This window comes from Pipistrellus kuhlii, unplaced genomic scaffold (genome assembly GCF_014108245.1).
Source record: "Pipistrellus kuhlii isolate mPipKuh1 unplaced genomic scaffold, mPipKuh1.p scaffold_m20_p_4, whole genome shotgun sequence".
Taxonomy (NCBI): Eukaryota; Metazoa; Chordata; class Mammalia; order Chiroptera; family Vespertilionidae; genus Pipistrellus; species Pipistrellus kuhlii.
The window spans coordinates 31,243,084-31,258,745 of record NW_023425540.1 but is presented as its reverse complement, the minus strand read 5'-3'; the positions used below and the strand labels follow the sequence as shown (position 1 = coordinate 31,258,745).

At 44.0% G+C, this 15,662-nt stretch overlaps 1 protein-coding gene across 6 annotated transcripts in view; it reads right to left on the bottom strand.

The window, feature by feature from the left end:
- The window catches only part of MAST4 (microtubule associated serine/threonine kinase family member 4), a 505,205-nt gene that overhangs the window by 145,228 nt on the left and 344,315 nt on the right, over positions 1–15,662 (bottom strand). For 2 of the 6 annotated variants that reach the window (XM_036408808.2, XM_036408810.2), the window contains exon 1: positions 7,790–8,206. The exons of 3 other annotated variants lie outside the window; for them this stretch is intronic. In XM_036408808.2, coding sequence (XP_036264701.1) covers positions 7,790–7,881 — 92 coding nt within the window. In that variant the 5' untranslated portion in view covers positions 7,882–8,206. Of the gene's footprint in view, positions 1–7,789; positions 8,207–15,662 lie in introns of those variants that run through there. One more of the 6 variants, XM_036408813.2, reaches the window with a different exon arrangement.

Genomic DNA, 15,662 nt, shown 5'->3' with positions numbered 1-15,662 from the left:
AACTTCAGAAGGCACGTGGAGGTGGCCTTCCGTATGTCAAGCTCTGGACATTGACCTTACTTTTGCCTGCAACTACAGTTTCCTAAGAGACCCCCAACTTTAACAAATGTAAAACCACAAAATCAGGGGAATGGAGAAAGTCCTAGGGTTCTACAATAGAGCAAGCAACGGGGGACCTTAAGATAAGAGATAAACCTTAATGATGGTCTATTCTAACCAACCTATTTTACCTTCAAAAGCAGATCAAAGCCTAAATTCTCTCCCTAGGCCTTTTCGCTTTAAAACAATACAACATGATGCTTAGTTTGATATTGGCATAATTACCTCCTCTAATAAGCATGCCCAATAGCCATTAGTGTAGCTAAAACTCCCACAGGTCCTCTCATTCTGTTAGCCAGGTTTAAGGTCAACATTTTCAGAATTTACAGCCAAGTTCACCAGGGAGCTTTCCTAATTACCAAGATAGAGAAGAGGAGAACAAAGCGCCAGGACTGCAAGTAGTAACAACCATGTGAACTCTTACTTAGAGATCTCTGGTTACACAATGTGCCCCTTATCACAAAAACCAAATTTGCTGCTCTGCAGCCAGGACTTCTAACTCCAGAGTGACTTCGCTTTTAATAAACGACATTACTCACGCCCTGTGCCTACTGCTTTCATCCAGGTAGCCCGGGACCATTTTAATATCTTGTCTCGACTACTTAACTTTCAAAGGGGATTACTCAGTTACCATGAAGTCACTCCCAAATGACTAGGCTGAAGGCAGTAACGACAGCTCAGATTACATAGCTGGGTGGGTGCTCACCCACACTGGAGGTGGGTGTGTTTGGGGGAAGTGGGGGTTCGGGGCCTCCAGTCTTAATGTCCCTGAGACACCAGCCTATTTCCTCTTCAACCAGCACCAGGACGAGTCTCCAAAATTATTCAGAACGAGTCCTATGCCAAGCTTCCCCTCCGCCTTCACACGGGGGCTCAAATGACTTCTCACTGCCAACACCTGTCAGCTTCAGACCAGAGGCAGATGGTTCCCCTGTTTCAAAGGCATTACTTGGGCTTCTGATACCAGGATAGATGTGTAGTGAGAAGCAAGCAAAGCCATCAAAGCACATAATGGTCGACCCCCTCACTGTGAACTCACTGACAATACTCCCCAGTATTGACCAATTAGAGCAACGAATAGCCCAGGCCTGCCATGGGGCATATGAGATGTATTTAACAAACTCTTGAAATCTACTTTTCCCACTCTCACCTCTCTCTGTGTTTCTCTCTCCTTCTCTCTATCTATCATGATCTCTCGTTCCTCCTCCCTCCCTTTCTGCCTCCCTTGTCCCCACTAAAGACCTACAGAGTCAAGGGGCAAAACAAACAACCTGTAAACTCTTGTAAGCTTCACACTGGAGGCTAAAAGCAATATTTTCAAAATGTGCGTGAGCCTGCCCGGGTCCTTTGTGTCTGTCTGCGCTTTAATCCTTTGCGGTGCACAGAGTCTGCGAAGGCATCCTGCTCCGGAGTGGGCCGGGACGTGACACAGGATTAGAGGGCGAGCCCGTGGAAAGTACAGTCCGGGGCAGGGCAAAGGAAAAGGATGAAAGGAACTGCAAGAGACAGGTCTGGGCAAAGCAAGGAGTGGGAGCACATGGACACGGAGCCTCTGGGAGGGGCGGGGCGTGCAGGTCAGACGTGTTGGGGCTGAGAGGAGGGGCAGCGAAGGCCAAGGGCTTCAGCTGCCTGTGGGAGAGGCTGGAGGGCCAAGCAGGGTGCACTGCCCAGGCTGGGGAGGAGACAGAGTGGCGGTGGGTGGAGGCTAGAGAAGCTCAGAGGCAGGGTTTTAGAGAAAGAGAAACTTCAGCCGTAAACACATGAGAAAGCAGATACTCATCAGGCTGTGGAAACCATTGGAGCTTCCAGACAGGAGGTGAGCAGGAGCCTGTCATAGCCTATTTGGGCGGTGAAGCAAGTGAGCAGCAGTGAGTAAGGGGATATGATTCAGGGAAGAGGGCTGCCAGGCCAGCTGTGACGATGCAGAGGCCGTGGGACACAATGACGAGTCAGTGCTGCATTTAACTACCCACAGAGAATGGTTACCAGCCACTGTCTCCATTCAGCACTTCACTCCTGTCTCTGGCTCGTTACCTCCCCACGCCCACCGCATCAGCAGCTGCTGAAGTCATCACGACTTCCCAATTGTCAGATACAGTGCATGCATTCATCTCCCTGTGGAGGGAGTGCTCACCATTCTCCCTTTGAACTCTCTGCTGGCTTCCTTCCTTTCTCCAGGACTCTCCTCCCCGTCACCTTTCTGTGCAGACCTGCATCTCCACCCATCCCTTAAGTGGGCATCCCCAGTTGTCCCACAGATGAATGGGATGGATGTCTCAGACAGTCCTAACGATGACTCCCAAGTCTATTATTTCTGGTCCAGCCTCCCGAGTGCCCTGGACCTACACATCCAATGGCCTGCCTGGGGCTCTTTCTTTCCTGCCTCGGAGCCTTGAGTGTGCTCAGATGCCTTCCCCAAATTCTTCCCACAGACAGCTCTTTCTCAGCCTTCCCGTCTCCCCTTAAATATTGCCTCCTCAGAGGCGTTCCCTCACCACATTATCTCAAGGAGCCTCCCACACTGCTAGGTCTCAAGCTCTTCTTGCCTTCCATACTGACTACCACTGGGAAACCGACTGACTTAGATGTTTGTTCACTTGTGCGACCCCAGCACTCTTGTCTTGCTCATTGCCATATCCTTTGCCCAGCACCGGGCATTGGTGCTGCAGATGTTAGCTGAATGAAGGAATCAACACTCCATGGTAATCAGCACACAACAGGTGCTCAATAGTATAGATCAACCGAGCTTCTGAGGATGGAAAGGACCAGTACAAGTTCTTATGTCCTCCCCTGCCCGACATTTACGTAGATAATTGGTTCCTTCATCACCCTGGTTCCTCGAGTCAAAAACCCCAGGGCCATTTTGAAATCTTTCTTCATTCCTCAGAGCCAATGGCTCTTCAACTTCTGTCCATTTTATATCTTTAGTATCTTTCAGAGGCATAACCTCTCCAGATCCTCTGCTCAGGCCTCCCGAACCCTTTTGAGCAATAACTTATTAACTGGTTTCTAGGTCTCCCCCTCCACTCCCAGACTTAAGCTCTCAGTGCAGCTAGCCATGTCTCTCTCCCAAGGATAAAGGACAAACTCCCACAATACCAAGTATTTCAACTCTCCCCAGACTCCTTGCCCACCACGCATCTCCTTGTTGCACCGAGAGTAACAATATTAATAGTTAGAATTTACTGAGAGTGTTTATATGCCAGCCATTGCATTAGGCACTTGATACCCCATGAACACATTTTAACCTTTACAACCGTCTAATGGGAAAAGTAATTTACTTGTCCCTATTTTATAGATGGAGCAACTGAAGTCCAAAGGCAATAGCTTACCCATATCATTCAAACCCAGGTGAACTGGCTTTAGATCCACCCTCTCAACCCCTGTGCTATGTTATATTACCGCCTCAAACGTCACACTTCGGTAACACTGAATTATGCCTCTGCTTCTTTATGCTCCAGCAACACTGTATAGTCCCTTGAACTTCATGTTGCCAAGGCCACCATGCCTCTGTAAACACTATTTCTCTTGCACCTTTGAAAAGCCCAGTCCTTGTCTGATAAATACCAACCTGTCCTGTGACCCTGAAGTGTTGGCTTTTCTATGTGGTGTGTCTCCTTGAGACCAAAGTCTGTCTCACCTACTGACCACTCCTCTGGTTTATGTGTACCTTGTAAATGCGTCTCTGTAGTCGAGTTTGCAATGATTCATTTGCATATTTTCACTGAGCCAAGCCTAGGGCTTTCAGCTTTGGGTCACAGAGCCCAGGCACATAATAGATGCTCAAGAAATATGGGTTTAACTGGGCCTTTTCATAAACAAGGTGAGTACAAGTTCACTAATACTTGAGATGTCAGGTCAGGAGAGAAGTGTACTTGCCATACTTTTTGAAGACATATATTCATGAGCAAAACAAAAAGAAAACCTTACAAAACAAACACTACAGATGTTACTGAAGAGAAGATGCAGTGTACATAAAAATGCAATAGATTCTGACAACTACAGCAGTTAGTTGAAGATCCCTGAATATACCTGCTGTTCATAGCAACTGCTGAGTAATGTGAATTCAGCAAAAAAGAAAAAAAAAACTTTTATCCCATGGGTTCTCAGAAACATATATTTGGAAACTTGCTCAAAGTTATTTACTGAGTCACACTGCCCATGGGCATGGGTAAGGGTTTTACTGACTTAGGTCACTGAGATTTGAAGATTATTCCTTACGCACAGTGCACAGTGTGAACATGCAGATTTTTGACAATTAAAATTAAAAATCAAGCATCTCCTAGGTTCACCAGACTGTAGTTTAGCAAAAGTAAAGGTGAACCTCATCGGAGCAGCAACATTTAAAATTCTTTATGGTGTGACACAGAGATAACAAGAAAAAGAAGCTTGATCCCTCCCCCCACAACATTTTGAATCCAACAGGAAAAGATGTTATAAGCATAAGTAGTAACATAAATAAAGCAGGCAAACTCATTTCCATTCTAAGATGTGATGGGCTCTTCACGTGAATGGACTATCAGAGACCTATGAAATGTACAGTTTCTAAAGCAAGCGATTATTACTTCTTTTTAAAATGATACATTTTGGTTAAAATAATCTATCCATTCAGCCTAGATTTCTGTCCCTAAAAGCAGCAGGTAAATAAATGGTTGCATGGCGACTGCCTTGAGGAAAGAAGAGAGGGGGAGAGAAGTACAAAACCAGTGGTAAAAAAAAACCAAAAAACTTTCCAATGGGGCATGTGAGCTTTGCAACAAAAACAGCAAAGTCACCAATGTACACCAAGGTCAAGCCAGAAAATAATGATGGGAACAATGTATCACCTTTGGACACAGCACAGGAACCCGGGCTTTGCGTTCAAGAGTCTAAGCCTGGGGGTAAGTCTGTACGCATCCTTTCTGGAGAATCCAGAGAGTTATAGGCCCAGGTGGGACACCGAGGTGGAAGAGAGACCTTTAAGTTTCTCTGTGAGAGGACAAGCCAACAAACCAGTGTCATGCTGAACTGGCCAGGCGGAAGCGATGGTGCAAACCAAACGTCTTCCCATGATGGCAATTCCTTCCAAACACAGATTTAAGAGTCTGAACCCATCAATCTCTCTCTCTTTTCTAAGGCAAGTGGTACACATTCATCCTGTCCCTAGAAGCTCTAAGATGCTCAAAGCCAGATTATACTCTTCGATAGACACAAGACCCTGATATTAAAGAAAAGGTTAAGATGGAGTCCTCTAAGTCAAAATGTTAATCAGAATAAGTCCCTGGGATAAAACATGCAAAATGAATGAAAGTCAGCGCATGTGCAAAAAAAAAAGCCAGGCTTGGGCAGGAGAGATAGTCCAAGGAATAATGCAAGGGCATCCCTCCCTGGGCCACTGGCATGCCCTCGGGGAAGCCGGAGAAGGAGAGGACACCTTGTGCGTGGAAAGGTCCTTCGGAAAGGGCAGCTTTAGGGAATCTGATCAGCCACCTAAGGAGCAGGGTTCCTGTGGGCCTGGGAGACGAGACAGGACGTAGAGCAGTTAAGGGAGGTCACAGAAGGGGAGAGTCATACTGTAAGCATATGCTCCATGTCCTTAAGGAAGGTCAGCGAGCCGGAATGGATCACTGTATCATAAGGGAACGCAACAGCTAAACGCACTGCCCTGGGGGAGAGGACAGCTGCCTGCATCTTTCTGAATTTACATAATAAATATAAAGCAACACTGGCCATAGGAGACCAACAGTAAGTAGAGATGCGTACAGATGCTCTTCAGGATCCATATTCCCAGACAGTGAGTCTTAGAAAACCCCGGTAACAAACGGGCTGTGGGAAGGTAGAGAAGACAATCCCCTGTCCCCTCAAATGAAGAAAGGGGAGTGGAGACAGCCCGCCCCCCTTACCCTCTCCCAGCCCCTACTCTCCCACCCCTACCTACTCTCCCGTTTTGCTGGAAAGAACCCAGGTGACTTTAAAACCTAGGCTCCCTGCCAGCATGAGCTGTCTGAATTAGAGTGTTCTGGGCTGTGGAGATATTTCCCTAAAGCTGAGATAAGGCCAGCCTGAGAATCCCTCCTGCATTTGACCGTCAATAAGACGATCAACAGGTAGGTAGAAGGAAGAAAGGCTCCAACTGCTTTTCAGGTTTACAAACGCAGGCGGGATGCCAGTGCAGACTTATCTCTGAGAGGGGAACTGGCTGCGGAGGGAGGACAGCCTGCCTCGCAGCCAGGATGACACCACTTACACAGAGTGAGGGCTCCTGGCAAAGGGAGAGGGTGAGAAGCTACAAGGGTTACTGTCTTGAGGAGCAGTGGCCTTGTGCGTGTACAGCGTGATTCTCTTCAACAGGTCGTTGTTTTGGGGGGGTCGGTGCATGGATGACACAGCTTGAACAAAAATGACCAACACCAAGAGTGTCTCTGGACATAAATATAATGAGAAAAATATAGTCACCCTAATTTAAAAGGCACAACTTTAGAATCTAACATGGTTTGGCGGTACCAACACTGTTCAAGCTGCATGAGAAAATAAGTTTGACCTAAGAATCTCTCTCTCTCATATGTGTATTTGTACATATAGATTGATCGAGCCACACACAGACGCACACACGCTTGTGTTTGGCTTGATCAGTAAATATGTGTATGTACAAATAATACATGTGAGTATTCCAGATGCTTCTGAAATGTAGGCAATACCATGGGGGAAATTTAAAAATAAAGCAAATAATTAAGTTCTCCAAAGTATTAACTGTCTGCATTTATGCTACAAAAATCCAAACAGGTATAACCAAACAGAATGAACTATTTTTTGGTGTGTTCTTTCAACGCTGCAGAACAAAGATTATAGAGCCCCAAATCTGATAGCCGGCATCCTGTTGACCAGACTGCACCATTGCTCGCATGCATGTCCACGTGTATGTGCAAGGCAAGTTTTGAAGAAAAACAATGAGCCTGTATTTACACACAACTCAGAGGGTGTGCGCCCCCAAACCACAATCATGCCCCTTCCTGTGCTGGACACCAGAGGGAGAGAGGAGAAACAGCTCCTTTAAATCACGTTCTCTTAATCCAAGTGTCAGCAACCAGCTCTAACCTGCCTTTCACTTATGGCATGAGATTCATCTTGCTTTTTATTAAGTCTTTTCCCCTCCCATCTATTCTATCAACTATATGATACCAAATGAAAAGGCCAGACCCATATGCCAGCAAAGCAGTAAACAAACAAACAAAACAAAACAAAAACACACAAACCCAAATGGCAAAGTTATACAGACCTGTCTCTTTAAGCAGACAATTCAAAACAAGCTAACCTGAACTATCTTTGTGTAGTACATGTGCATCTTATAAAGGTCAAATATTTAACAGAAGGGACATCTGAAAGGCTCTCCAAAGAGAAGCAGAAGCCCTGATATCTGGGTGGATGAAATCCATAAACAAACATGATCAGATCAAAGAGAGAGACTCAAAGTCTCTTCTCCCCCTTCCCCTTTTTCTCTCCCCACCCCTCATAATCCAATCTCATGCCATCCACATTTCCAAAGAACCCGGCATTCATCAGGATCCCTCCTCTCCCCCACCCCCCCACCCCACGAGGAGAGAATACCTGAAACAATGCCCCCCTGGGTAGGGGACTAACTTTTCAAACTGTCACCCCATACACACCGCCTTCCCTCTCCTGGCCACGGATCCCCGCGTTGTTGTTGTATTACCTTTGTGTTCGCCGCAGCCTGTTCCCACTCCTCAAATGAGGCAAAGTAAAGTTGGAGAGCACAGTCCAAAAATTGGGGTCCGACATATCCATGCCTTTCTTGAAGTTCCCAGAGGGCTCCAGGCTGTAATAGGACCTAAGCGGGGAGGAGGGGAAGGGGAAGCTCCCTGGGATCAATCTATCTACTCGCTCCCTGCAGAGGAGCGTGCTGCGACCTGGGATCTCAGGAGGGAGCCACTCGGAGCCGCCTGCTAAGTGCCCTCCGGTCTTTCATGGACACACAGCCCTTCCTCCGAGGCTCAGGAAACTTAACTCCTCCCGGGTCTGCCCCCTCCTGGGCAGCGCGGTTGGCAACACACAGTCGGTGCCAGAGTTGGGCCCTGCGTTCTGCTCCGAACGCGGTCTGTGCGCTCCGGTCCAAGGCACTTTGTCATCCCTTCGGCACGTACCATTCGCGGAGCCCGCGGGGGGGTCAGGGAAGAAGATGACTATTTTTAAGTCTTAGGTTCCGGGAGGCTGTTGCTGATCAGGAAACCATTCAACATCCGAACATGCCCAGTGCTGAGTTTCCTTCTGTTGTCTATTTACAAGGAAAAGAATTCCCATGGAGAAAAAAAAAAAAAAAGGCTCCTCTTTTGCCCCCCCCAAGGAAACTTACCAAAGCACTTTTACAGATTTGGCCTCCGGGGCCCGCTTGAGCGGGACACCTTTGTGTGGCCTCCCAGCCCGGCGCTGTGCTGAGAGGGGGTGGGCTGCGGGGTCCCCTCCCCATCCGCGGACACCCCCAAGGGGAGCAGAGCGGGGCCTCATGGGAAAGGGAGCAGCAGAGACCCGGGTGGAAAGCCCCGATCAGGGAGCCAGGACACCCAAGCATCTCTCCCCCCAACCCCAGCCCCAAATGGATCATCCCCCCAAAAAATAAATAAATAAACCCAGCTGCTGCGGGAGCGGTGGAGTGTGGGCTCACACACCTGAAGGCCAATCTGTGACTCACTGCAGACTGGGTCACCGTGAAAATACTCCGGGGAAGTCAGTCACGACCTGCTGGGACGCTGTTTGCTGGGTAGGAAAAGCACGCCAACGGGCTTCCACCCTCACCGCAGTAAACGACATTTATGAGTTGCACTCAGTTGAATTACCACAGGGCACACCTGTTTGGCTTCAGACTGCAAGGACTTATCTAGAAAAATGGCCAGCCACCAGGATGAAAGACACTGTCTGCATTTATTTAACAAACGCTAGGATTATTTCCCTTCCAAGTGCATTAGAGCTTGAAGGGAAGGGAAGAATGGGGAGGTTGCAGAGATGTCACTGTTACTCATTTTGTAGAAGGACGTGGTATTCAAACAACTCCCCAAACTGACAAACCTTTGTATAAAAGTCTATAAAGAAAAAATAATAATTTAAATTAGCTGTCTTAAATCTGGTGTAATGCGGCAAGAGATGCTACTCTTTTTAATTAAGCAGAAATAGCTTGTAAAGATGGTTTAGCTTATCCAGTAAATACTGGGAACGAAGTTGCTAACAGAAATAGGAGGGTTACAAGAAGGGGTGGGGCAGCTGACCAGGAAGACAGGGTTAAACAAAGGACAGGAGCCCATTTGGTGATCCTCTGGATCCAATTCCTGTAACCCACAGCAGTATTTCCACCCCAAGGACTCTAAGGACTTCTGATGACAATTTTTATACAGGTCTTTCTTATGCATTATCTCCTCAAATGCTTGCAGAGCCTCCTCAGATCCTTGAAACCCACAAAGGTAAACAAATAAGGCAATATTTACTCAATTTCACAAGTGACAAATACACTTCACCAGACACTTATGAGCTTGGTCCAGTATGCTTGCCCCATACTAAGCCATTTATTCCTAGGAAAATGTAAGTATTTAAAAAGTTATTTTTTAAAGGCTGACAATCTCTGCCCGTTTTCCCCATTCTTATGGGGTCCATGATAGGATCAACCTCTATGAGACTGACCTACATAAATGAGATGACATACAGAAGCCCCTTCCAGCAGTGTCTGAAACACATTTCATGTAAACGTTGGCAATACTAGTATGCAGGAGCTAAGAGAATACTATGCTGAGAGATGTGAGGCTGGAATAGAGAGCCCCTCCCTGCCCCCCAACACCCTCTACTTGTATGTGCTGGTCACACTGAATTAGATTGACTGTGTACTGCTGTCTTCCCTATTCGTCTGTCAGTTCCTGAAGGGTAAAATCGTGTTTTATTGATCTTTGTATTTCCAAAATCTGACAGTTCCTGAGCTATAGAAGCATTTAATGAATGCATTTTAAATGGAGATGCTTCCGATGCTCAGGTATCTATTCTTTTCTCTCAGGATGTCCTGAAATTAGCAGGTCAGTTGATTTTCTCAAACAATCCTAAATTCTTAAGAACCCCATAAGGATATTTTTAAATTCTAAAGACTTTCTCTTATTGACTCACTTTTATCTACATTCTGTAACTGAAAACAGATGTGCTAACATTCCTCAGAAATGTCACATGGCTCTAAGAAATGTCACAACTAAATCCAATCCAAGGGAAATTCTGTGAATTCCCCCCATCCCTATCCCCAAAGGTAAGCCCAGGGAATCATTTTTGTGCTCACTTTTAGGTATCTGAGTTTAAGAGGAATAATTACGTATCAGAAGCTTCCCAGAAAACAACAATCAAGGAGGAGAAAGGGAACGTGTATGTGTATTATGGGTTGAAGAGAAAATATGGAGAACAAGTGAGAGAGGTCCCTAATAGTGAAGTAACTATTATGTGGAAGAACCTTTGGAACCCAAGGTGAAAACGGCTGAAACAAGGGAGGACTTCCTATAAGGTGTCTGAGCAGAGGTAACTTGAAGGAGATGAGGTGGGTGGGACTCTGGATGGTTTCAAGACCTGATAATTCTGTACCTCTGAACTCTTGTACTCTCTATGGTCCTTCTAGAAAAGCCCATGCATCTGGGCAGCACCTAAAATGGATAAACCAATGGCAGAAAATACTTATTTCTTCTCTTGATTGAGTGATACATTCTCCACTCTGTATATTTTGGGGAAGCCATCATGCAGATTCTTGAAAAATGGGTAAGAAAGGACATGAGTATTTTTAGTTATGTAACTTTATATGATTTTTACACGGGATAAACTGGGTTGTATCCAAAATGAAAAAAATAAAAATAAGCGAAGTAATGAGGATCCAGAAATGAACTAGTAAATACAGTGAAAGTGGCTGATATATTCCCACACTCATTTAAGATTAAGAGTAGGTGTGACTTGTCTTTCAACCTGTTTGACTTGCTTGGGGAACCTATGATTCAGAAGGTAATGCAGTCAGTAAACATAAGAATTAAGACTGTCAGAACTACTGACATTTTCCTACAGATAAAATAATTATATTGGCAGACACTAAAGTACAATATAATTTAGTTCCAATGTGGTAAAACTCTGGCTATGGAACTAAGAGGGAATTGAGATTATTGGAAATTCTTGAGACAATAGTTGGTCTAGGTCAATATACAGATATTTAGCAAGATTTTCTACTTATTGCACAACAACTAAGCCTACACAGCAATGGGAAAGCTTTGTGATCCTGGACGCTCATTCATTTCATCAGGATGTTATTATCTAACATTGTTTTTATGAGAAAGGTAAATAAGATTGAAAAACAAGCTTGCATGCTATTGAAATACTAGCTTAGGACCCAGTGAGTATTTCAGAAATGAGCAAGTTCTTCATTATGTATCCATGTCCTACATACAAAAAAATTCAGATCCTTTCCACAAACTTCAATTTTCTCTATTTATCACCCTCTACCTCACTCCGGGGGTCCCCCCCCCCCCCCCCCCGCATCCTACACAGAACAGTGTTAACTATCCCTGGAGCCTCACCTTGTACTTAGACACCGTGGGAGAGTAAGTTTACTGCTATAGGTGTGAGGCCTGAGAAGCTGTCAGCTCCCCTCTGGCCCCAAGGCCATGTCCAATGAGAAGACATTAAGGAAAGTAAGGTTTATATCGAGTTTCCAAACATGTACTGCCCAATCTTGGCCTCATTCAGGGATTCTGCTAAAAATTAATGTTGATTTCCATATTCCACCATCCTCAGAGTACCTATAAGTTCTGTGAAGTACCTCCTCCAAAGTACCTCCCCAAAGCTGTCCACACCTACAGGTCTACTTTGGTCACCTCCCAATGCTCCCTGGAGAGGTTAAGGATAGGAGGGCTTGCCCATCTTGAAGGAGCAATCCTTGTAATCACTGTACATCTTGAGAAATAAGGTTTCAAGACTGGGCTAGAAATGTGAAGAAAGTTGTACCAATGGAGGCAGATTGAAAGAAAGCTCTTCTAGTGTTATTAAACATTTTATTATTCTCTCACATTACTAAAATATAAAGAAAGATAAAAAGTTAAATAAAATTAACTTCTGGGATAGATCTGAATATTAAAAAACAAGAGATGAATAATTAAGGTTGTATTATCCTTGGAATATTAAAACTACTTTCTAAGTAATATCACAAGGTAGAGAGATTAAGATTTCTAGAGTGAATAGATTAAAAAAAATGAAACAAAGTAAAATAGATTTATATTGTCCAGCTAATGAGGCTTAATGTTTGAGCATCAACCCATGAATCAGGAAGGAAGTCACAGTTTGATTTCTAGTCAGGGCACACACCTGGGTTGCAGCTTGATCCCCAGCAGGGGATATGTAAGAGGCAGCCAATCATTGTTTCTCTCTCTCCCTCTCTCCCCATTCCTTCCTCTTTGAAATCAATACAAATATATATATTTTTTAAATTGATTTGTATTTTTAAATCAGTTAAACAGAGATGGGTTGAACAGAGAACTACATAATCTTCAAGAGAAGGTTGAAGGATAAGGTTCAAGACAGGAAAGGACAAGTCAAAGACTGGCCAAAATGGGAAGAGAATGTAACATTTTCCCCATGAATTCCCTGGATCCCAGGAGAATCAGAAGCTCAGAAAATATAGCAAATAACCAATAACTTTACAAAATCTAAGAGGAGAGCAGACAGATATGGGAAATGAGTACTTTTCTCCCAAATTACTGACTCCTTGACTTGTGTGATAGAGAATAGCACAGAGCATGTGTGAAGATGGCCCAGCATGTAGAACCAGAGAGGTTTTCATAATCATTGCTTCTAAGCATATCACCCCAGCACGCTATCCTCTGACTTTCAAATAGGGGAAGGCCTTGGAAAAAGCCCCAGAGCTTAGTTTGACAAAATTCCACTCCCTGAAAGAGGAAATGGACAGAAAAGGTATGTCATCCTTATAGGGCTGGAGGGGTCATCATGTAGGAAGGTGTCACTGACAGACAGCCAGAGAGGAATATCTCTTTCCATCTAAACCTGCCTTTGGAAAGGCCCATCCATTGACCACACTGAGCCCTAGCTTCCAATAGAGTTAAGCTATCCAATCACGGAGCCGAGAGCAAGGCTTGGAGATCAGCACCCTCATCTGACAAATGGAAGGCTAACTGCTCTCTTGCTTTAAGACCAAACTTGTTGCCACTTATTCTAGGCAGCCTTCCTGGGGGCCTTCTGATCCCCTCTGGGTTAGGTATTCCTCCACTGGGCTCTGCTTGTTTGCAGATTAGACCTCCTTGGAATGAGAGGCCTTGAGGGCAGGGGTTGTAGCTCCATCTTTAAACCTTCAATACAAGCATTAGAAGGAATGTTAGGACAAGAGAGAAAGGCTTTGTACAGAGTTAGAAAGATACCTGTTAGCAAAGTTAGGACTAGAATCCTGATATTTTGAAGACACATGTTGAATATGTCTTCACAAGATTTTTCTGTCTATTCCTCTTTGAGTTTCATGAGTCTGTTCCATTATCTATCTATGCTGTACCCGTTAGGTAGGTCTATTATCTCGAATTTCAAAATCTCAGAAAATAAAGATCATGTATATATAGCTGTATACAGGAATATGTATAAACTGGTTTGTAATAAATATCACGTGTGGTTTTTTTTTTGGCTGTAACTGTGACCCTCCAATATTAATAACTGCCTAAGATCTCAGTTTGGAGTGAACTTTGAGGACATGGTATTCCTTGTTCTAGAAGCTTAAGTCTAAGATAAATCATTTGTTATCCAGCTCCTGAGCATGAATTAACAAGACAATTATAAGAAGTGCCAATTTGGTTCAAGTGGGTCACTGTAAGTTATATTAAGCCCTGTAGTAAGAACACTAAGACCTTTCTGTAATATAGGACTAAGGTTAATTCATCAGTTTTTCTTTTTTTAGGATATTTTTCCAGGTCACACATCTTAAGTTATGGGAAATTATCCCATTAAAATAAGAGGTGAGAATTTCCATGAATGTACCATACATGGAACATATGCAGACAGAGGTATAATAGAAAGCATGTGCTTCCATAGTAATCAGAATTTTATTCCATGTTTAAAGTTTACTAAAATTATTACACAAATTGAGGACAATATGTCAGTGAAGACACAATATCTTTAGCCAAGGAGTTCTCAAGCAAGCTTTAGTATCTCTATCTATTAAGTTATGCCATTTTCATACCAACAAAAAAACTTAAGAAAAATATTAATTCATAGGAGAATTTTAAATATGGTAAGCATGAAAAATTTTTAGTCTATCTATCATAGAAATGCAATTAAAGCATCAATCAGATATTATTACCCATTTAACTGGCAAAGATTTAAAAAAAGACAATCAGTGCTAGCAAGAGTGCAAGGAGATAAACTATCTCTACCAATTTTCTGGAAAGCAACCTAGAGAATGAGAACACACAAAGACATATACCTATAAATGTGTTATGTGCATATATACATACTAGAGGCACGGTGCACAAAATTTGTGTATTGGGGTGGGAGAGGTGTTCCTCAGCCCAGCCTACACCCTCTCCAATCTGGGACCCCTCAAGGGTCCAAATTTATACATATGGAAATTAAACTCACAATTCCTTATAATAGCAAAATATTGGGGGCGGGGGAGAGGGAGAGGCAGGAATCCAAAGGTATAAAACAAGGACAACTGTTAATAAATAGCCAACAAATGAAATGATAAAGCCAACAAAAACCATTATGGTAGATAGAATAATATATTCTAAATCCTGGAACTTCTAAAAGAGCTTCTATACCCTGGAATTTACAAATACGGTACCTTATATATAAAAAGGAATTTTGCAGACATGATTAAAGTAAGGATCTGGAGACCAGAAGAATATCCTAGAAAACCTGGGTGGGCTCTAGATGTAATCATGCATCTTAATACGAGGAATCAGAACACCAGGCAAGGGAAGAAGGCAATGTGACGCTGAAGCAACATGCTGTCCGTGCTACTGGCTTTGAAGATGGAGGAAGGGGCCCTGGGCCAAGGAATACAGCACACAGCGCTGGAAGCTGAGAAATGCAAGAAAACCTCCCTTCTAGGGTTGCTAAGGAGCTTAAGCCTGCTGAGACTTTGACCTTAGCCCCAGGACAACTGATTGCTCAAATCTGATCTCTAGAACTCTCAGAGAACAAAATATATGTTATTTTAAACAACTTGGTTGTGATAACTTATTACAATAGTAATTTGTTATAGTGGCCATTGGAAATAAAAACAATGTTTTTAAACATTACCTAATAAATGATAAATGTTTCTGAAATATGTTTAAAAAACAGAAAAAAGTGGAGCACTTCCATGATAATAAATTGTTTATAATATATACTAGAGGCCCGGTGCACGAAATTCGTGCACTGGGGGGAGGGGATAAAAAGGAGGGGGAGGTGGTGTCCCTCAGCCCAGCCTTGCACCCTCTCCAATCTGGGACCCCTTGAGGGATGTCCGACTGCCCGTTTAGGCCTGATCCCAGGGAATCAGGCCTAAACGGGCAGTCGGACATCCCTCTCATAAT